Here is a 22,750-nt window from a genome sequence, read left to right as displayed (position 1 = left end):
TCTTTGGAATGTGGGAGGAAATCAGAGCCCCTGGAGAAAACCCATACGGTCACAGGGAGAATGTACAAACTCCTTACAGAAAACACCCATGGTCAGGTTTGAACCTGGAGATATGGATTATGTGCAGGCATATTAGAATTGGTCTTAGCACCATGTTTGGCACCAATATTGTGGGTTCCAATGCCTGTTCCTGTGCTGTACTGTTCCATGTTCTATAAGAAAATTGTAAAGTTTCTAACATGGTGTACATATTGGAAAAGGATGATGGATAAGGAGGTCAATATGGTAAAGATATGTTCAAGATAGAAACATAGCAAATCGGCGCAGGAGTAGACCATTCGACCCATCGATCCAGCACTGCCATTCAATATGATCATGGCTGATCATCCAGAATCAGTCCCCCCCCCGTTCCTGCTTTTTCCCCATCCCTTGATTCCATTAGCCCTAAAAGCTAAATCTAACTCTCTCTTGAGAACATCCAGCAAATTAGCCTTCACTGCCTTCTGTGGCAGAGAATTCCATAGATTCCCAACTCTCTGGGTGAAAATGTTTTTCCTCATATCAGTCCTAAATGGCTTACCCCGTTTCCCTAAACTGTGACCCTTGGTTCTGGACTCCCCCAACATGGGGAACATTATTCCTGCATTTAGCCAGTCCAATCCCTTAAGAATTTAATATGTTTCTATAAGATCCCCTCTCATCCTTCTAAATTCCAGTGAATACAAGCCCAGTCGACCCATTCTTTCCTCATACTGCATGTCAATCCCACCATCCTGGGAATTAACCTGGTGAACCTATGCTGCACTCCCTCAATAGCAAGAATGTCCTTCCTCAAATTAGTAGTCAAAAACTGCACACAATACTCCAGGTGTGGTCTCACCTGGGCCCTGAACAACTGCAGTAGGACCTGCTTGCTCCTAAACTCAAATTATCTCGCAATGAAACATAGAAAACATAGAAACATAGAAATTAGGTACAGGAGTAGGCCATTCGGCCCTTCGAGCCTGCACCGCCATTCAATTTGATCATGGCTGATCATCCAACTCAGTATCTTGTACCTGCCTTCTCTCCGTACCCCCGATCCCTTTAGCAACAAGGGCCACATCTAACTCCCTCTTAAATATAGCCAATGAACTGGCCTCAACTACCTTCTGTGGCAGAGAATTCCAGGGATTCACCACTCTCTGTGTGAAAAATGCTTTTCTCATCTCGGTCCTAAAAGATTTCCCCCTTATCCTTAAACTGTGACCCCTTGTTCTGGACTTCCCCAACATCGGGAACAATCTTCCTGCATCTAGCCTGTCCAACCCCTTAAGAATATTGTACGTTTTTATAAGATCCCCCCCTCAGTCTAAATTCTAGCGAGTACAAGCCGAGTCTATCCAGTCTTTCTTCATATGAAAGTCCTGACATTCCAGGAATCAGTCTGGTGAACCTTCTCTGTACTCCCTCTATGGTAAGAATGTCTTTTCTCAGATTAGGAGACCAAAACTGTACGCAATACTCCAGGTGTCTCACCAAGACCCTGTACAACCGCAGGCCATGAAGGCCAACATGCCATTTGCTTTCTTCACTGCCTGCTATACCTGCACGCTTACTTTCAGTGACTGATGTACAAGGACACCCAGGTCTCATTGCACCTCCCCTTTCCTAATCTGAAACTCAATGAGAAGAATAAAACACGTAGGTGCGCAGAATCTCTTGCCCAGATTAGGGAAATCGAGGACCAGAGGACATAGCTTCAAGGTGAGGGGGTGGTGGGTGTATGGAACAAGCTGCCAGAGAAGGTAGTTGAGGCTGGGACTATCCCATCATTTTTGAGAAACAGTTAGATAGGTACATGGATAACACAGGTTTGGAGGAATACGGATGATGCGCAGGCAGGTGGGATTAGTGTAGCTGGCACAAATTGGCCGGTGTGGGCAAGTTGGGCCGAAGGGCCTGTTTCCACACTGTATCACTCTATGACTCTATGAGATAAAGTCCAGGCTGTCAAACAGATAGAGGTAACTCCTAGTAAACCAGTAACAAATACTGTAAGGAAGGGTGGGTTGCTGATGAATTAGTTTGAAAGTGTAAAATGTATATGTAACCATCATAACACGAATACTACAGATTGTTATGTTTTTTGTGTCAGTGATGTGTGTTCGAGTCGTGCTTCCCCTGTGGCAAGGCCTGATTAAACTACCTTGTTCGAGAGACTCTCCGCTGTTGTATGAGAGTTCCTTTGTGTGCGGTCCTGATCTGAGCTGTAATTAATAGGGTTACTGGGCCCCATCTGAAGGCAAGATTCAGGCAGGTCAGACAAACAAATCCCTTTACTATATTGTATGCTTTGTGTGTACAAAGAATTCCATGGCACCGTGGTGTGTATGAGAATAAACCAAACTGAATCTGAACTGGTATCGAGCAATAAGCAAGTAAGATATAAAATATGATACAGGGATTTCTCCCAAGTCACTGATGCTGATTGTTCAGGACTACTCCCACTGATGCTAAAGTGGGAATAAATTACAAACTGCCAGGGAATTGTTTACAAATTAAACAGAAACTTCCCTGCCACTTTCGTATCTCAGGGACTGCTCAGAGCTGTACACTGTAAATGGACGTCTGCAGATTCAGGCCCCTTCCTGTATCTGTTCCCTCGGTGTTGTTCCAAGTACGGGCCCCAATCAGGAGCTGATGTGCATGTGGCAGAAATTTTCTGTGAAAAATAATTTGAAAGATTATATTGTTTTTGTGTGCTCTCTTGTGGCAGAAGTACAAAAGCTTGAAGGCGCACACTACCAGACTCAGGAACAGGTTCTTTCCCTCTGTTATCAGGCTTCTGAATGGTCCTTCCATAAGCTAAGCTACTGTCCAATTCATCTCTACCTGATTGCGGACATTGGTCTATGTCTGTGGAACTGACAATGCCAGGAACTATATTCTGCACTCTGTATCCTCACCTTCACTCTTCCTATGGTACTGGAGTTTGGCTTGATTGTATTTATCTAAAGTGTTACCTGATCTGAATAAAAAGCATACAGAACAACGTTTTTTCATAGTACCTTGGTACATGTGATAGTAATAAAACTAAACTAAAATCTTACATTTCCTGTGCCTTCCTCTCTACTTCTACCATATTCTTGCCATTAAGTCATGTAAATTGTGATTTTTTTTAATTGCAAAAGATTTACATGTTTTAAAAGATTGGCAGAAAAGCTGAAGACATAGATCGCTTGTGTTGCACATTGCTAGTTTGACAGAGATATTCTCTTGAATCGCGAGTCTTTCCTCTCTCACGGACTTCAAGGTGTTCCCTTACCTGCCACAGAGTGGAGCCCTCTGTTTGGACAACTCTCTTAATGGCAACGATGGGGATCCACATAATACAGAAGATGATCATACACCAGCCGAGAGCTGTTGCCCAGACAGGGTATTCAACAAGCCCATATGTTGGTGGGGCGAATGTTACCAGAGACCACACTACGATTGCCTGTACAAAAACATGTTAGAAATAGGAGATGGAGCAACCACTTGCTAATTACTCTGTTTAAACTGCTGTAAGATCTCAAGATCTCCTTACTGCCATCAAGCACGGAGATACGTATAGCCAGCACACTCTCCACCACAGCCAGAAGAGCCAACTCCTCTCCCCAATCATCATCTCAATGTCCTTGATGAATCTGTTGACTCCTGTGGACAACAAGAATCCAGGCATTACATCAGTTTGATTTGTCCAGTTTCGAGGTCCGTATCAAAATGGACATCACTGACATCAGTTAGGATTTCAAGCAATTTGAGCAAATAATACAGACACAAAGTGCTGGAGTAACTTAGTGGGTCCGCCAACATCTCTGGAAGAAAAGTATAGGTGACGTTTTGGGTCTGGACCATTCTTCGAACAAATTTACTCCTGTGTCTAATTTGATTCACTAGAAGAAAATTGTTTGAAAATCTAAAAACTAGGGATTTTGAAAATATTAAATATGGAAAAAAACACCTGGTATACTCAGCAGGTCAGGTAAAAGCAAAGCAGAGGCAATGTTTCAGATTGAAGACACTCACAGTCATACAGCATGGAAACAGGCCCTTCGGCCCAACTTGCCCACACCGACCAACGTGCCCCATCTACACTAGTCCCACTTGCCTGTGTTTGGCGCATATCCCTCTAAACCTGTCCTATCCATGTACCTGTCCAAATGTTTCTTAATCGTTGAGATAGTACCTGTCTCCAGTACATCCTTCGGCAGCTGGTTCCATTTACCTACCACCCTATGTTTAAAAAAGGTTGCCTCTCGGGTTCCTATTAAATCTTTCTCCCTTCACCTTAAACCTATGTCCTTTGTTTCTTGATTCCACTACTATGGGAAAAGATTCTGTGCATTTACCCTATCTATTCCTCTCATGATGTACGTCTCTTTGAAATCAGCCCTCATCCTCTTGCCCTCCAAGGAATAAATTCCTAGCCTGCCCTCCCTATAGGGGATGTTGCTCAGGCCCGAGTCCTGGCAACATCCCCCTTCTCTGAACTCTTTCATCTTAACATGTTTCCTATAACAGGATGACCAAAACTGAACACCATACTCTAAATGTGGCCTCACCGATATCTTGTATAACATGATCTCCCAACATCAATAATCTGACTGATAAAGGCTAATGCACACTTTGTGAGGATTGCTTGCATGTGGTTCTGAAGACCGGGAACTTACTTTAGGAAAGGCTTGTACATCAGAACTATGCTGGGGTAGATGGGTTCCGTTATATATCTCCTTTGACCTGAGCTGAAAAATAGCAAATTGTCCCCAGAAACATGAAAATGCAGACAGTTTTGGGTTTGGTTTAGGCGAGGTAGAGCAAAAAGTTTTGTTTTGCATGCTATTCAATCAAATCAGACAATAATAAACATAAATACCATCATGGTTTAAGGTAAGAGGAAAAAGATTTAATAGGAATCTGAGGGGCAACTTTTTCATACAGAGCATGGTGGGTATATGGAATGAACTGCAAGAGAAGGTAAACATAGAAACATAGAAAATAGGGGCAGGAGGAGGAGATTTGGCCCTTCGAGCCAGTACCACCATTCATTGTGATCATGGCTGATCATCCCCAATCAATAACCCGTGCCTGCCTTCTCCCCATATCTCTTGATTCTACTAGCCTCTAGAGCTCTAACTCTTTTAAAGCCATCCAGTAATTTGGCCTCCTCTGCCCTCTGTGGCAGGGAATTCCACAAATTCACAACTCTCTGAGTGAAAACGTTTTTTCTCACCTCAGTCTTAAATGGCCTCCCCTTTATTCTAAGACTGTGGCCCCTGGTTCTGGACTCACCCAACACTGGGAACATTTTACCTGCATCTTTCAAGTTCAAGTTCAAGTGAGTTTATTGTCATGTGTCCCTGTATAGGACAATGAAATTCTTGCTTTGCTTCAGCACACAGAACATAGTAGGCATTTACTACAAAACAGATAAGTGTGTCCATATACCATAATATAAATATATACAGCTTGTCTTGTCCAGTCCTTTTATAATTTTATATGTTTCTATAAGATCCCCCTCATCCTTCTAAACTCCAGTGAATACAAGCCTAGTCTTTTCAATCTTTCCTCATATGACAGTCCTGCCATCCCAGGGATCAATCTCGTGAACCTACGCTGCACTGCCTCAATCACAAGGATGTCCTTCCTCAAATTAGGAGACCAAAGCTGTATGCTGTTCAATCGTCGAGTCAGGTTCTATAACAACATTTAAAAGACATTTCGACATGTAGATGGATAAGAAAGGTTTAGCGGGATATGTACTAAATATGGGCATGTGGATCTAGCATAGATGGGCAACTTGGTCGGCATGGGCAAGTTTCCAAGCGGTTTAACTATGTGTCTAAGCTGAACTCAATTACAATAGATAGATCAAGAGGAAGATACAATGCAAAATATAGTTCTCAGCCTTGTTGTGCATCAGTTCCAGAGAAAGTGTCCAATGTCCACAATGGGGTAGAGGTGACTTGGATGGTATCCATGCTTATGGAAGGCCCATTCAGAAGCCTGATAACAGACGGGAAGGAACTTTTCCTGAGTCTAGTGGTGCGCACTTTCAGGCTTCTAACCAATGGAAGCAAGGAAAAGCAGGAATGAGTGGGGTCATTGGTAGAGAGTCTAGTCTGTGTGACCGGCTGGTCTGTGTGATGTATGGTGCAGAAGCTGCCTTACTATTCCACCAGCCTCTAGAAGAAACTCAGTCAAGTCGCAATACACTATTCAAATTAAGGTCAGGATGTTCCCTCCAGTAAGTCAAGAAAATGAGTACAGAAGTTGGGAGGTCATGTTGTAGTTGTATAAGACGTTGGTGAGACCGCATTAAAATATTGTGTTCAGTTCTGGGCACCATGTTATAGGAAAGATATTGTCAGAAAAGATCTGAAAAGATTTACAAGGATGTTGCCAGGACTAGAGGGTCCGAGCTATAGGGAGAGGTTGAGTAGGCTGGGGCACTATCCATGGAGCACTGGAGGATGAGGGGAGATCTCATAGAGGTATACAAATTCATGAGAGGAAAAGATCGGGTAGATGCACAGAGGACCAGAGGACATACCAGCAAGGTTCAGGGTGAAGGGGAAAATAAAACGAGTTGGGCTGAAGGGCCTGTTTCCACACTGTATCACTCTATGACTCTATGAGTGGTGGAAAAATGAACTCAAGCAGTCATAACCAAACAGCAGGTGAAGGGGAAAATATTTAATTTTAAGGTGAAGGAGAAAGGATTTAATAGGAATCTGAGGGGTAATGTTTTCATGCAAAGGGTGGTGGGTGTATGGAACAAGCTGCAAGAGGACGTACTTGAGGCTGGGACTATCCCAATGTTTAAGAAACAGTTAGACTGGTACATGAACAGGACAGGTTTGGAGGGATATAGGCCAAATGCAGGCAAGTGGGACTTGTGTAGCAGGGACATGTTGGCCAGTGTAGGCAAGTTGGGCTGAGGGGCCTGTTTCCACACTGTATCACTCTATGCCTCTATAACGTGCAGGGGATTTTGTGGATGAAGAGCACAGATTGGCTAGTAGTATCGAGGACTAACCATCCCCAACCCCCACCCCCCTCACGCATATCCACTTGCAGGGCTTTGTTCCTCCCCACCTCTCTTCCAGCTTCCTCCTACCCCACTTAAAACATCACTGAACCACGTTCTCCAGAGATGCTGCCTGACCCGCTGAGTTCCTCCAGCAACTTGTGTCATTTTTTTTTGTAAATCAGCATCTACAGTTCATTATGCATAGATTGTACTTACCGTATATCCAGCTCACACTGATAAGTTCCAGATTGGCAGCGACAAGAATACCCCATCCAGCACAGGAATGATCAATTAAGTTTAACCAGTAAATTCCAGCCTGAAACAAAATAAAATCATTGAAAGGTTGCTGCATGGGATGCCTGAGATAATGAACCATCAAAGTGTTCCAGACACCCACAACTCTGTGTGTAAAAAACCTGTCCTGTACATCTTTCCCCTCGAGACTTTAAATTTAAAACGACCAGCTTTCACTGATGACGTCACAATGGCTTGGCTAGCAGTGATCAGCTTCACTTACGTTTGGGAACGGCTTAAGTTGCAGTACCCATTTTCGCTATGGGTAGGGAACTGCTGCGTTTTTGGAGCAGAACCATCAGGTCTGCACTTGGTCTAGTGTACCTATAAAAGTCTCATCTTGTATGTATGTATACGTGTGTGTGTGTGTATGTTATTCTACCCACTTGCTAGAGTTGAAATTTTTACAGATTATTACTCACATTAATCCGGTCGATACAATAAACAGGTTCTCTTCACATTTCATGCCATAGTTCAAAAGTTATTCATCATTAAAGTTAAAAGAAAAAGCCAAAACGGCCACAGAATCATCAAGCCGCTTCAAATGACATCACAATGCCCCCGCAAGGGGAGGGTGCCGCCGCCCTCTCCACCTCCCCAAAGGTTTTAACTTCATAAACTACTGAACCTTCGCGGGGGGGGGGGGGGGGGTGCCACACTGGAATGTTCTGGAAACCCCCTCCCTTTGTCTGGCCCGCCTGGCCCAGTCGCACTGAAGATGCGGCCTCGCTCGGTTCGGCCTGTGGCCTCATTCGGGTTGGCGCAAGCCCGCCGCCTCGCTCGGGTCCACACCCGCCTGTGGCCTCGCTCGGGTCCACGCCCGCCTGTGGCCTCGCTCGGGTCCACGCCCGCCTGTGGCCTCGCTCGGGTCCACACCCGCCCGTGGCCTCGCTCGGGTCCACGCCCCCCCAGGTCCTCACCCCCCCACGGCTTCGCTCGGATCAGTGCCCGCGGACTCTGCCTCCCTCCCACAGCACAGTTCTCCCTCCTCACAGCCCCTCCCTCCCACAGCGTGGTGCTCCCTCCTCACCCGCCATCCCTCCCTCCCACACACTTCCCATCGCGGACCAAATATGCTTTGAAAGTAATACGGACAACTCTCAACACCGTGTTAAAGGAATTCAATCCCATTTATAGACCAGCTGCTGATAAAGTTATTCAAGGTCATTCTCCAACTTCACATTCCTGACAACAACTCAGAAACCATAGAGACTTCAATGCACATAGTTCTGAAATTTGCTCTGAGCAAGAGAAGGACACAAAATATGCAAAGCCATAAAGTTATCCCTTCCACCCCACAACCCACCTGCCCAAACACCCCCCTCCGCCCTGCCCTCACATCCCCCTTCACCCCTTCACCCCTCACCCCCCCCCCCCCCCCCCCCCCCCCCCCCCCGTTGCGTTGGGGGAACAGGTGAGTGCTGGATTATTGTGTTGGGGGAGCAGATAGTGTCCTTGGTCTAGTGTCCTTTGAATTTTGTCCCTTTTACCTTGAAGCTATGTCCTGTATTCTTTGATATTTCCATCTTGGGGAAATGGTTCTGTCTACCCTATCATAATTTTATACTGAATGTTTAAAATTTATAATCTCCCATAATTTTATCTATATCAGGTCTTCCCTCAACCTCCACGCTCCAGAGAAAACAATACAAGTTTGACTAGCCCAGAGGTGGGGAACCTTTTCATGATGGAATGCCGTATTAAGTTAGCTGTAATCTAATAAGGCCGCATCCAAGAAACTTCAATTAGATATACTTCAAAATGTACATTATTTTGTAAAAATCTAACGACTATGCATTAACTTCTAGAAAATGAAAACATTTTGTTAATTCTAAAGTTAACTAATCTTTTAAAGACTTTGTTGTCACTGCTTTTTGTGGGAAAGCATTTGAATATTTGGTTGTAACATGGAGGTACGCAGTTTCAGCTGATCTTCCAGATGGCTATCCGTCATTTGTGACCTTAAGGGCGTCTTGATTAGGTTATGTAGGAGAATGTAGATTTGCAGCATTAAGTGGTTGAAAAGCAAGAAAGTACTTACATAGAAACATAGAAAATAGGTGCAAGAGTAGGCCATTCGGCCCTTCGAGCCTGCACCGCCATTCAATATGATCATGGCTGATCTTCCAACTCAGTATCCCATCCTTGCCTTCTCTCCATACCCCCTGATCCCTTTAACCACAAGGGCCACATCTAACTCCCTCTTAATTATAGCCAATGAACTGGCCTCAACTACCTTCAGTGGCAGAGAATTCCACAGATTCACCACTCTCTGTGTAAAAAATGATTTTCTCATCTCGGTCCTAAAAGACTTCCCTCTTATCCTTAAACTGTGACCCCTTGTTCTGGACTTCCCCAACATCGGGAATAATTTTCCTGCATCTAGCCTGTCCAACCCCTTAAGAATTTTGTAAATTTCTGTAAGATCCCCCCTCAATCTTCTAAATTCTAGCGTGTATAAGCCGAGTCTATCCAGTCTTTCTTCATATGAAAGTCTTGCCATCCCAGGAATCGGTCTGGTGAACCTTCTCTATACTCCCTCTATGGCAAGAATGTCTTTCCTCATATTAGGAGACCAAAACTGTACGCAATACTCCAGGTGTGGTCTCACCAAGACCCTGTACATCTGCAGTAGAACCTCCCTGCTCTTATACTCAAATCCTTTTTGCTATGAATGCTAACATACCATTTGCTTTCTTCACTGCCTGCTGCACCTGCATGCCTACTTTCAATGACTGGTGTACCATGACACCCAGGTCTCGTTGCATCTACCCTTTTCCTAATCGGCCACCATTCAGATATGCATGCACTTTTCATGCATGTTGCCGAAGATATGGGTATTCTACTGCATTTTTCCCTATTTCAATTGAATCTTTCTTAGCGTCAAATAAGGACTTTAAAATGTCAACTTCTGAGAGCTCAATCAATTCCATCTGTAGCTCTTTAGGAGCCTTGGAGACATCAACTAGGTGAGGTTGAAATGCTAATTTGAGTGTGATGTCATGATTCTCAAAGTCAGTGTATCTTTCATTGTATTCTTTAATTAATAAGTCTATAACAGCTGCATATTCTTCAAATGATTCGCATGAATCCTCATGCTCATCAATGACCTTCGCTAACTGGGGAAAATGTTCATCCAAAATTTCATTTTGAAAAAGAAGAGTTTTGAAGAAAGATAGTTTTTTTCGAAATGCTTGAATTTTTTGCCATATATCATATATAGACTTAGTTTTACCTTGCAAAGAAACAAATGTTAGTTCCCCAGTTAGCGAAGGTCATTGATGAGCAGGAGGATTCATTTTGCTTTGACATGCTATCACACAGAAATGCAGTATTTCTATAGAAATCTTCTTTCAATATTTCACATTGCTGATTCTGTTCTTCATGAAATTTAACTACCTGTTCTCGCAAAGATAAACATTTTGCTAACACCTGTCCCTGCGATAGCCAATGTACTTTACAATGATATGGCAAATCCACACTGAATGCCTCATCATCCAACTTTAGCATATATTACGAAACTGACGATGCCGTGTTGCATTTGCACGAATATAGTTAACAATACTTATAACTTGTTGCAAAGTGTCACTTAAGATAATAGATTTAGCACAGAGATTTTGCTGATGTAAGATACAAAGAAAATAAATGAGACGATCTGGATCTGATAATACCTTTTTTATCTGTGCAATAAACCCTTCACGTTTTCCTGTCATGGAAGGTGCACTGTCTATACATACACTCACTAAATTAACCAAATCCAGTCCAACTTCACGACATTTATGTTGAATGTTGTTGAAGAAATCTATTCCTCGTGTTCTACCCGTAAGAGTGCCCAAAGCGAGTAACTTTTCGTAGCAAAGAAAATCTTCTGTTATGGCCCGAATTAAGTATAAAACCTGCGCCGAGTTAGTAGTATCAGTTGATTCATCCGAAGCGATTGAATAATATATATTTTCCTTTTGGAGTATTGCGTGAAGTTGTTCTGTTACGTTGAGGGTTAATTCATCCTAATCATGCATTTGCAAACCTGCTCAGCTCTTCTGCAAAACCCTCATACATATTAACAAAAGGAAGGACATCTGAACATCACCTTATCCTCAACTTCCATCTAGGGTCCAGACTCCTTGGAGCTGTGACTCACAGCTTGAAACTTTCACACAGAGAGAGTCCAAGCAGGCTTTGGAAATGCAGAGATTCTCCATTTTGTGACATCTTTTATTTGGCCAATGACAAAATTTGGATTCATTCAAAAGGCCGCACTTAATGGCCTAGAAGGCCGCTGGCGGCCATAAGGCTGCAGGTTCCCCACCCCTGGACTAGCCTCTCTCTATAGCTAATACATTCTAATCCAGGCAGCATTCTGGTAAACCTCTTCTATACTCTTAGCAAAACTTCCACATCCTTCATATGATGTGGTGACCAGAACTGCATGCAATACTCCTAGGTTTTATTAAGCTGTGCATGACTTCCTGACTTTTATACTTAAAATTAATATGAACAAGAGCGAATGTGTTACCCAGACACCAGCACAGCCCCAGTGCTGCCAGATTTTTTAAGTCTAACTGTAAAATGCTCCATTTAAATGCTTCCGAGTGTTCACATTTGAACTGTTTCCACACTGTGACCCTGACCGCTCTGTGGCATCCTCTCTGGGCACTATAAAATGGCCCAGATGAATGGCATCTTCCTGGTACTGGGATTGTGGGTGAGACACCAGGTAGTTTAGTGGCCATAAATTAATTGATTGACTATTGTTATCACACTGTCACAGGGATTGTTGGAAAGGCCAACACCTATTGGACACACTTATTGCTGTTGGAAAAATGCTGTTGAGATCTGGTTGGTCTTGTCCACACCTGGAACAGCGGATACAGTAGATGAGGTTGGAGGAGGTGCAAGTGAACCTCTGCCTCACCTGGAAAGACTGTTTAGGTCCTTGGATGGAGTAAAGGGACAGGTGTTGCATCTCCTGCAGTGGCAGGGGAAAGTACCTGGGGAGGGATGGTTTGGGTGGGAAGGGACGAGTTGATCAGGAAGTTTCGGAGGGAACGGTCTCTGCAGAAAGCAGTTCCAGGTGTCAACTTCTCTACATCGGCGAGACCAAGTGCAGGCTCGGCGATTGTTTCTCTGAACACCTCAGCTCAGTCTGCCTTAACCTACCTTATCTCCCGGTGGCTCAGCACTTCAACTCCCCCTCCCATTCCCAATCTGACCTTTCTGTCCTGGGCCTCCTCCATTGTCAGAGTGAGGCTCAGTGCAAATTGGAGGAACAGCACCTCATATTACGCTTGGGTAGTTTACACTTCAGCGATATGAACATTGATTTCTCTAACTTCAGATAGCCCTTGTTTTCTCTCTCCATCCCCTCCCCTTCCCAGTTCTCCTGCTAGTCTTACTGTCTCCGCCTACATTCTATCTTTGTCCCGCCCCCTCCCAACATCACTCTGAAGAAGGGTCTCAACCTGAAACGTCGCCCATTCCTTCTCTCCAGAGATGCTGCTGAGTTACTCCAGCATTTGTGTCTACCTTCGAATTTCATCAGCATCTGCAGTTTTTTTTTTACACATTTTGTCCACCTATCTCCTGCCAAACTTTTTCTCACTCCTCCCCACATCTCTTCCAGAATTCTCCCCCCTCCTACTACCACCAGTCTGAAGAAGGGTCTCGACCTGAAATGTTGCCTATTCATTTCTTTGCAGATGCTGGCTGTCTTGCTGAGCTACTCCAGCACTTTGTAGGATTTTTTGTAAGCCAGTATCTGCAGTTGATTGTGTCCCAGATTTAGATGCTGTGAAGTATTTCACAGTCAGAATATTATGTGATTTGTCAAGCAAGTTAAACAAGCTAAATAACTAGTCATTCTCTATTATTCAATCATATAAAATTTCTCACATGATAAGTTAAAGCTGGCCTATGAAGATACTATTGAATTGCGCCTTACCTGTGTTGTGCAGGTTAGGCTGAGCAAATAAAATATCAGGCAAACAGCAGCTGTAAGAAACAGACGCCTTGATCGCAGAAAGCCAGGGAACTGATCCAGTAGGGTTGTTATTACTGCTTCTAATAAAATTAAAGTTAAACAAGTTTAATTAATAATTTGCAAAATCACAGAGAATCATCGCGCTGGATGTTCCAACACCGTGCAGAGCAGAAGAGATGTGGCAGCTTCTTCTTCCCAATTGGGGGTGACTGGTAGACAGGGTGGTCAAGAAGGTAGGTACATTGGCCTTCATCAGTCAGAGCACTGAGTACAGAAGTTGGCAGGACCTTCACAATAAACGGCAGTGTGTTCAGTTTTTGTTACACTGCTATAGGAAGGATGGCATTAAGCTGGAAGGAGTGCAGAGAAGTTTTACGAGGATGATGCCAGGACTTGGGGGCCTGAGCTATAGAGAGTGATTGGGCAGGGCAAGCATTAAAGGACTTGGGCAAGCATTAAAGTCACCAGTCTGCTCCACCATACTTCAACCATGGGTAGAGCTCAAACATTCCTGGTAATGGTCCCCTCATGAAGTTACAAAGTGGAGTCCCTCCAATGTTTCAGGCAGAGGAGTCATACAGCATGGAAACAGGGCCCTCGGCCCAACCCACCGATGCCCCATCTAAGCTAGTCCCATCTGACCATGCTTGGCCCAAATTAAGCACAGACATTGTGGGGCATTGGGCCTGTTCCTATACTACACTGTTCTTTGTTCTATGTTCTAACATCATAGTCATAGAGTCTTACAGCGTGGAAACAGGCCATTCGGATCAAATTGCTCACACTGGCCAACTAGTCCCACCTACCTGCATTTGGCCAATATCCTTCTAAACCTCTCCTATCCATGTACCTGTCTAAATATTTATTTCCCTTCCATACAAGGGAAAGACTGCATTCCCTCCAATTTCTTTTTTTTTTGTTCTTGCTGCACAGTAAAGGAATGAGGGTTAGTATTGGAAACAGCTCTGAAAGACTGTTAAAAGATTTAACAAAAATATGACTATTAGAATTGTATGCAAATTTCAGCACTACCCAATTTCAAGAGCCAGATAACTTGATTTTAGGGAAGTGGCAAAGACTTGACAAAGGAATTGAAGTGGCTCTTACCGACAGCAACACACTGACTGCTGAGTCCCAGGGTGATCAGCATGAAGAAAAAGAGGCTGGACCAAAGAGGCGCCCACGGCAACTGTGCTAAAGCCTCTGGATACACGATAAAAGCCAAACCAAAACCTGAATGGGAGACACAATTGGTCAGATAAGATTAATTATGTACAAAAGAAAAAGATTATAATGTTGTTTATATTTCAAAAGTCCATTAATTAATCTAACATCCAGATTGAGTGCCCAGCCTCAACATGCTTCTCTCTTCCACATTCTTACATGTTTATTTTACATTTCCCCATACCTTGCTCTCCCCTCTCCCCTCCCCATATCTTCCCTCCCCTATATCTCTCCTTTCCAATTACCTTCCAGCTGATCTCTTGCTCATCACCTCCACTCCATCACCAGATCTAAATCACAACAGAAAATGGCAAGTCTAAGAGCACAGGTACCTGACTTAGCGACCTCTGAAACAGGCTTGTCCTGTACGTGAGACATGTGTCCCAGGATGGAGAAGATGACAAATCCAGCAAACACACTCGTGGCACAGTTAATGATGCAGACGATCATGGTGTCTCTGTAACAGTTGTTGTTGAATTTGTTGTAGGACGACAGGGTTATTAAACTGCCCCAGCCAATTGCAAGTGAATAAAATATTTGTGTTGCTGCATCTTTCCAGACCTGGTGAATGGAAATTATAATTAGTTCGCACAGAGTTAAATTTACCAATGGGACCAACATTGTTATTATAGTGAACAGTGAAGAAGGTTGTCCAATGTTACAATAGGATATTGATTAACTGTAAAAGTGGGCAAAGGAATGGCCCTTCCATAAGCTAGGGTACTGTCCGATTCACCTCTCCCTATTGCTGTCATTAGACTTTGTCTCTGGAACAGGTGCACTGCAATGCTGAGAACCATGTTCTCCACTCTGCTCACCCAATGTACTTGAGTTTGGCTTGATTGTATTTATGTATAGTATATGATATGGTTGATTGGCTAGGATGCAAAACAAAGCCTTTCACTATACCTCGGTACATGTGACAATAATAAATCTAAACCAACACCTATAATAAAGCTAAAGATAGACACAAAATGCTGGAGTAACTCAGCAGGGCAGGCAACATTTCTGGAGAGAAGGAATGGTTGACATTTCAGGTTAAGACCTACCTCAGTCTCGAACCGAACCGTCACCCATTCTTTCTCTCCAGAAATACTGCCTGTCCTGCTGAGTTACTCCAGCATTTTGTGTCTATCTTTGGTTAAAACCAGCAACTACAGTTCCTTCATGCACATACTCACAATAAAGCTGTTCAGTTGCATTTTTTTCAGACCTCTAAACCAAAATACAATGAATGATTTTACATTAATAAAATTATTCATGTCACAATTCAAAACAGCATTCATTTCTTTAGCTAAATATTTCATCCATGAAGAAAGAAGCAGAAACGTGGAAATATCTGATTGAAATATTCAGCCAAAAGAAGGTGGATTACCCTGGTGAGATTACCTCAGCATCAGCCAACTTTGAGAAGTCCGACTCGCTTCCAATGTAGAATTCAATCCCTTTCCAGGCTCCCTCCAGGGTGAGTCCTCGAATCAGAAGTGCAGTCAGAACCACGTACGGAAATGTTGCTGTGAAATAAACCACCTGAACGTGGAAAAGGATTGTTAGGTTGTCTTCTGTTCCTGATTTAACATCTGCAATATTTGATTTAGTGTAACACTAAATAAAAAAAGACAGCTTCTGGAGTAACTCAGTGGGTCATGCAGCATCTCTGGAGAACACAAATTGGTGGTTTTGGTCAGGAACCTTTTACAGCATAACCATGTTCTCCAGAGAAGCTGCCTGACCCACTGAGTTACTCTAGCACTTTGTGTCTTATTTTGTAAATCAGCATGTGCAATTCCTTGTGTCTACACTAAGTAAAAAGATTGGAGCTAAAGATTATTATTCACATCACATAATTGAGAAGCGCATTTAACAGAATTTAAATTCTACAATATTTAGAGGAGAAGCCCATTGTGAATCAATTATGCACCACAAATTTACTCTAACTTATTTTGCAATCTTAGGAGGCACACATTGGGGAATGTGGTCCCTTGAGCATTTCATTTCACTCCTCGAGTCTTATCTGCTTTATTTGACGACTAATTCCATACACAGACTTTCGCTTTGTGTATACCTTGGCTCACAAATAATTATCGCTGCAAATCTAAAATTAGCAAATAAGAGAGCATTAAATGATTAATTAATCGATTGATTGATCGGGTACATCACCAAACGACCAGAAACATCACCTATCCATGTTCTCCAGAGATGCTGCCTCACCTTCTGAGTTATTCCAACACATTGTGTCCTTTTGTGTATTAACCAGTATCTGCAGTTCTTTGTTTTGACGTTCTCCCTTTGCGTACTGCCTTGGTGACATCTACTATTCATGCACTACAATCGTTGCATTTTTGTACTTATTTATGACTGTGCTAATTTATATGATTTTACCGAATTTACAGAAATCAAAGAATTTCACAATATGTAGATACATGACGATTAAGTACCAATGAACAAATTAAATCATCATGAGCAAGAACTGTGAACTCAGAGAAACTGTTCCAACTCTCAGAGTACAATTTCTTGTTTTATGTCCAATCCACAATCCATTATGTTTCAGCAACTTGTGCAGTGATGCTTAAAGCTATAGCACCTATAAAAGCAAATCTGCCAAATTGCTAAGACTCGGTACATCTAACAGATCATTTAACTTCTCCCTGCTTGCTGTCGAGTTTCTAGATTACTCTTGGATTTGTGCACATTACAACAGATGGAGCATGTTGTACCACATGCCAAGGTGGTGCCTTATCGAACATGGAAAGTCTTTGGAGATTCAAAGGAGAGCCACTAGTTGCAGGAAACCTAACTTTTGACCTGCCATCAATTTCCAAATCCCAGTGATCAGCCCTATTGATTACTTTCAGTTCATAGCCAGAAGTTTTTAATGGTTAATGCACACGGACTCCTATAACATCATCAAAATTCAGCTTTTCCTCTGGAATGAATACATAAGGAATTTTTCAATAAGTCAACCATTTCCTTAATTTCTGTATTGTCATCTTTTTTAATTGGGTTCTTTGTTATGATGTTATTTCCCTCTGCAGGTTTCTTTGTGTGTTACCCACAGTAATTTTAAAGCAGATTTATAAATGTGGAAATCTGTACATTGTCACCAGTTGTTTAGTGCTGTTTGTCAGCAATCATTTCACCTTTCCTGAAGATTTGATTCCTTTAGAAAGTGCTCCACAAACGATCAGCCAGGCCAGAAGCAGACAGAGGGCCAAGTGCCAGACTATCTCCCCTGTCTCGCCCACTGAACTTGTGCGGCGTAAAACAAACTTTCTAAATAAAATGACAACAGAAGACATTTTGTATCAGTCAGCATTAAATAAAGAGCACAAAAATATTTAGTTAATTATACATGAATTTGCCCTTTCTGTCCTGGGCCTCTTCCATTGCAAGAGTGAGGCTGCATGCAAACTGGAGGAATACCACTTCATGTTCCGCTTGTGTAGCGTACAGCCCAATGGAATGAATGTTGAATTCTACATTTTTAGCTACCACCAACAGCCACTCCCCTTTTTTCCCTCCTCTCTTCCCTGAGCCCACCTGGATTATCACTAATTTCTCCCTTTCTCTTTCTTTGTTCCCATTCCCTTCCACCTATAATCCTTCATGTGGGTTCACATTTCACACCTGTTTAATCCTTGCCTCCTTATCTCACACTTTCAGTCCTCTCATTTCTAGCCATTGCTCATCCATCTGCCAATCATCCGCACCTGAATCTACCCATCACTTGCTAATCTTTGTTCCAACCCCACCTCTCTTTGGGCTTTCTCCACCCTACTGCAACCAGTCTGAAGAAGGGTCCTGACCTCAATCATTGCCTATCCATATCCTCCACAGATGCTGCCTGATCTGCAGAGTTACTCCAGTATTTTTTTTTGTAAACCAGCATCTGCAGTTCCTAGTGTCTCCAGCATCTGCAGTCTCTTTTGCCTCCACTTGAAAGCCTGGGTATGCCCTGGCTCATCAGCAAGACAGACCCACCAGTGGCGACAGCACAGTGGGAGGGCAGTGCTGGGAGTCCTCAACATTGAACCCAGATCCCATGTAATCCTGTGACATTGTCTTATTCCTCCCACTGTCCTCCAAATTACTCTGTCAAATTTAAATACATATCAGCATGCAGGCTCTTCATGTGACAATACCTTACGCATATGCAACCACTCAGGAAATTAATCGTGCTTGAAGTGCAGTGAACTCAGAGCAAAAGACCTGCTGTTGAATGTGATGTTGGGGTGGAATGGCTCTATTTCAACCAGCAAGGATGTGATAGGCTGAATGGCCTCCTCCTAGGTTGCAAATCTTCTATACTTTTTGGCGTTGTTAAATGTGGCAACATTCATACGATTTAGTTATCATTGTCACAGGTTAATGAACCAACTGTATTCAGTTTGCCGCTGCCTCAGGGCTCCATCAACCTGGGTCTGTGTTGTCTGTATGGATAGATTGATTGGAAGGTACAGCATGAAAAAATTGGTCCACCGACTCCACACCTACAACTGATTGCCAGTTCATTCCCTACACATCCGGGGCAATTTGCAGAGGCCATTTAACCTACAAACTCGAACATCTTTGGAGAAGTGGGAGTACACTGCCCCTAGTGTCTATGGGGTACATAAGAAAGTGGGATAACATAGAACTAGTGTGATCGATGGTTGGCGTGGACCTGGTGGGCCAAAGGGTCTGTTTCCACGCTGTATCTCTAAATTAAACTAAACATGTTGGTGTAACTAAACTTAATCAAACTGCTCTTGATAAAACAAGAATCCCTCACCAAATGCGTAGGAATGAACTACAGTTGAATGTTTACACCAAAGATAGACACAAAATGCTGGAGTAACTCAGCGGGGCGCAGCATCTTTGGAAAGAAGGAATGGGTGATGTTTCAGATTGAGGAAAGTTATTGATATAAATATGAATGTATGAGGTGCCATTCTCTGCAGCATTACTTACTCCCAGTATTGTTCACTTGGGCCTTGGTGAGGAACATAGATTTCTGATCCATTGGGACAGGTTTTGTTGTTTGCCTGCAGCCAGGTTGTGTTAACGACTTCAGAATATCCGCCGTCCAGAGTGAGGTTGCAGAGCGGATCTGGAAAATGTGGGGTGGGACATTTCACTGAGAATTATTTCTGCTATTTTCTCTGCATTCCTTCCAGCTTAATTGCACCCTTCGTATAGCTGGCTGATTAAAACTGAACACTGTGCTCCAAGCATGGCCTCACCAATGTCGTCATGTTCATAAGTGACAGGAGCAGGTTAGACCATTTGGGCCATTATGTCTACTCCGCCATTCAATCAAGGCTGATCTATCGTTCCCTCTCAACCCCATTCTCCTCCCTTCTCCCCATATCCCCTGACACCCATACTTATCAATCGAGCCAGGATGTTTAGGCACTAAAAATCTCTGAAATAGGCAAGCAAAAAGGCATGATAAAATTACAAAAAAGGCACGAAAAGGCATGTATTTCCACCACCAAAATATGGTTAAAACTGATATTATAAAGGTATACTACATTAAATGACGAAAATTAGGGTTAAGGTGGTGAAGTCAAGTCAAGTCAAGTCACATTTATTTATATAGCACATTTAAAAAACAACTCTCGTTGGCCAAAGTGCTTTACATTTGTAGGGTTTTGGCCCGAAACTCTCCATATTTCCTTCGCTCCATAGATGCTGCTGCACCCGCTGAGTTTCTCAAGCACTCTTGTCTACCAAATGACCAAAGTTGCCTGGTTGCACATAATTACTAGCATTTTTTCAAATTATCTGGAGTTAAACTATGCCATCTGTCAGACAGAATATGCTTCAGTTGAGAAAAACTTCTTTCTACCTCAGCTGAGGTCACTGGTGCATACCACGAAACAAGCTACAGACTCTATATTCGTGTCGATATCTTGTGCATTACAACTACGTTTGAGAACTTTAGCTATGTTTTCTATTTCTTCAAGCTCTTTGTTAGCTAAAATCACTCTTTCACATTTTCCTTGTATGTCTTTATCTATATCGCTTGGAACTTTACGAATATCATCAGTTACTTTGTTGAAAACCTGCAAGTTATTCACTAATGTTTTGCCACATTTCTCAAGGGAAGTGGTAGCTTGTGGGAAGTTTGCAAAATTGGAAGCAATAAGTAGATTTTGGAGAAGACTGAACCAGCGGGCAGCGGCACAAATTAATGAATGACTGGCGGTGGCGCCCCCGGTTTCGCCTTGGTGGTGGAAATTTTCTTGTAATTTATACTATGTTAACATGTTAATAATAACATTAATGTTGACGTGTTAACATAGAAAACGTCATTGTAATCAGGGTATAACTAGAGAAAATAGCATGACCTTTTAGCAAAAAAGGTTGATTTAGGCACTTAGAAACATAGAAACATAGAAAATACGTGCAGGAGTAGGCCATTCGGCCCTTCGAGCCTGCACCGCCATTCAATATGATCATGGCTGATCATCCAACTCAGTATCCTGTACCTGCCTTCTCTCCATACCCCCTGATCCCTTTAGCCACAAGGGCCACATCTAACTCCCTCTTAAATATAGCCAATGAACTGGCCTCAACTACCTTCTGTGGCAGAGAATTCCAGAGATTCACCACTCTCTGTGTGAAAAATGTTTTTCTCATCTCGGTCATAAAAGATTTCCCCCTTATCCTTAAACTGTGACCCCTTGTTCTGGACTTCCCCAACATCGGGAACAATCTTCCTGCATCTAGCCTAGCCCCTCACTTGATCGTGAAAAAGGCATTATCCTGGTGAAATCATCAAAAAAGGTATGAAAAGGCACATGGCATTTATGGCAAAATCCTGGCTCTACTTATCAAGAATCTATTTATCTCTGCCTTAAAAAATATCCATTGACTAGGCCTCCACAGCCTTCTGTGGCAACGAATTCCATAGATTCACCACCGTCTGAATAAAGAAATTCTAAAGACTAAAGAAAATGTACCAATGATGGAATGAAATGGCATTGAAAACACCCTTTCACAATCCGAAAACAAAACACTGTACCTCGGTACATGTAACAACAATAAACATAAGCCGTATTTCAAAAATGAGTATAAAATGATGCACAGTCCACAGGATGATGTGGGTATACTAGGGATGGAGCCCCTCAGACCAACGGGTGGACACATGTCCACTAGATAGATTACTGGGAATCCATTACATTACCCAACAGAGTTAGCTCAGTACCTCTGGGTGTCCGACTACAGGTTTCATCTGCACCCCACCAGCTGAAGCAGTCTGACCACGGCAGGGGGGACTGGAAAGAGGCAAACAGGTAGAACAGGCTGTAGGCGATGATGCAGTTGTAGGTAATATCAATAATTGTACTGAAAAGGACCATAGTGATTCCCACACCTAGAAATGGAACAAAGAGGTTTACTTCAAGTTTACTGGCAGATTGTATTGCAACGTTTAAGAAATATTTAGACGAGTACAGGGATAGGACAGGTTTAGGGTGATATGGGCCAAACCCAGGCAGGTAGGACTAGTGTTGATGGGACATGTTGGCCAGTGTGGGCAAGTTGGGCCGAAGGGCCAGTTTCTATGCTGTAAGACTCTATTACTCTGTAAATATTTAATTGGTAAAAAATCTTTCATAGATTCAGTTGATCGGGTAAATTAGCTTTGTTCAGCTATTCTCTGGCCCCATTATATTTTATGTTATAAATTATATTTATATTATACTCATAGTCATACAGCACGAAAATAAGCCCTTCAGCCCAACTCATCCATGCCTTCCAAGATGCCCCATAAAAGCCAGTCCCATTTGTCTGCATTTGGTCCATATCCCTCTAAATCTTTTCTATCCACAAAATATTTTATAAATGTTGTTATCGTACATGCCTCAACTACCTCCTCTGGCAGCTTGTTCATGTTGAGTGAAATAGTTGCCCTGCAAGTTCCTATCTCTCACCTTAAACCTGTCCTATGGTTCTTGATGCCGCTACACTGGGTTAAAGACTCTGCATCCACCTATCTATTCCCCCCATGATTTTATACGCCTCTCGCCTTCCTGTGAACCAAGGAATAAAGTCCTTGCCTGCCTAATCTTTCCCTATAGCTCAGGCCCTTGAGTCCTGGCAACATCATCGTAAAACTTCTCTGCACGCTTTCCAGCTTAATAACATTGAAATTTAGAATTATTTCCCAAATTGCTAGGACATGGAGGTTTGTACGATAACTGGCCTCTATA

At 42.9% G+C, this 22,750-nt stretch overlaps 1 protein-coding gene across 2 annotated transcripts in view; it reads right to left on the bottom strand.

The window, feature by feature from the left end:
* Positions 1-1,558: 1,558 nt before the first annotated feature.
* The window catches only part of LOC116979246 (sodium- and chloride-dependent neutral and basic amino acid transporter B(0+)-like), a 40,385-nt gene continuing 19,193 nt past the window's right edge, over positions 1,559-22,750 (bottom strand). The window contains exons 4-15 of one of the 2 annotated variants that reach the window (XR_004413654.1): positions 21,745-21,912; positions 19,503-19,641; positions 17,693-17,825; positions 15,942-16,082; positions 14,885-15,113; positions 14,436-14,561; positions 13,290-13,408; positions 7,271-7,370; positions 3,569-3,678; positions 3,308-3,478; positions 2,405-2,704; positions 1,559-2,374 (exon numbers count right to left, since the gene is read on the bottom strand). Coding sequence is in view for 1 of the 2 variants with exons in the window: in XM_033030846.1 (XP_032886737.1) it covers positions 2,573-2,704; positions 3,308-3,478; positions 3,569-3,678; positions 7,271-7,370; positions 13,290-13,408; positions 14,436-14,561; positions 14,885-15,113; positions 15,942-16,082; positions 17,693-17,825; positions 19,503-19,641; positions 21,745-21,912 (1,568 nt within the window). In the remaining variant the exon portion in view is untranslated. Of the gene's footprint in view, positions 2,705-3,307; positions 3,479-3,568; positions 3,679-7,270; positions 7,371-13,289; positions 13,409-14,435; positions 14,562-14,884; positions 15,114-15,941; positions 16,083-17,692; positions 17,826-19,502; positions 19,642-21,744; positions 21,913-22,750 lie in introns of both variants that reach the window. The other variant, XM_033030846.1, reaches the window with a different exon arrangement.

Source organism: Amblyraja radiata, chromosome 12 (assembly GCF_010909765.2).
Source record: "Amblyraja radiata isolate CabotCenter1 chromosome 12, sAmbRad1.1.pri, whole genome shotgun sequence".
Taxonomy (NCBI): Eukaryota; Metazoa; Chordata; class Chondrichthyes; order Rajiformes; family Rajidae; genus Amblyraja; species Amblyraja radiata.
Note: the sequence above shows the minus strand (reverse complement) of the source record. Positions and strands in the feature narration are given on the sequence as shown.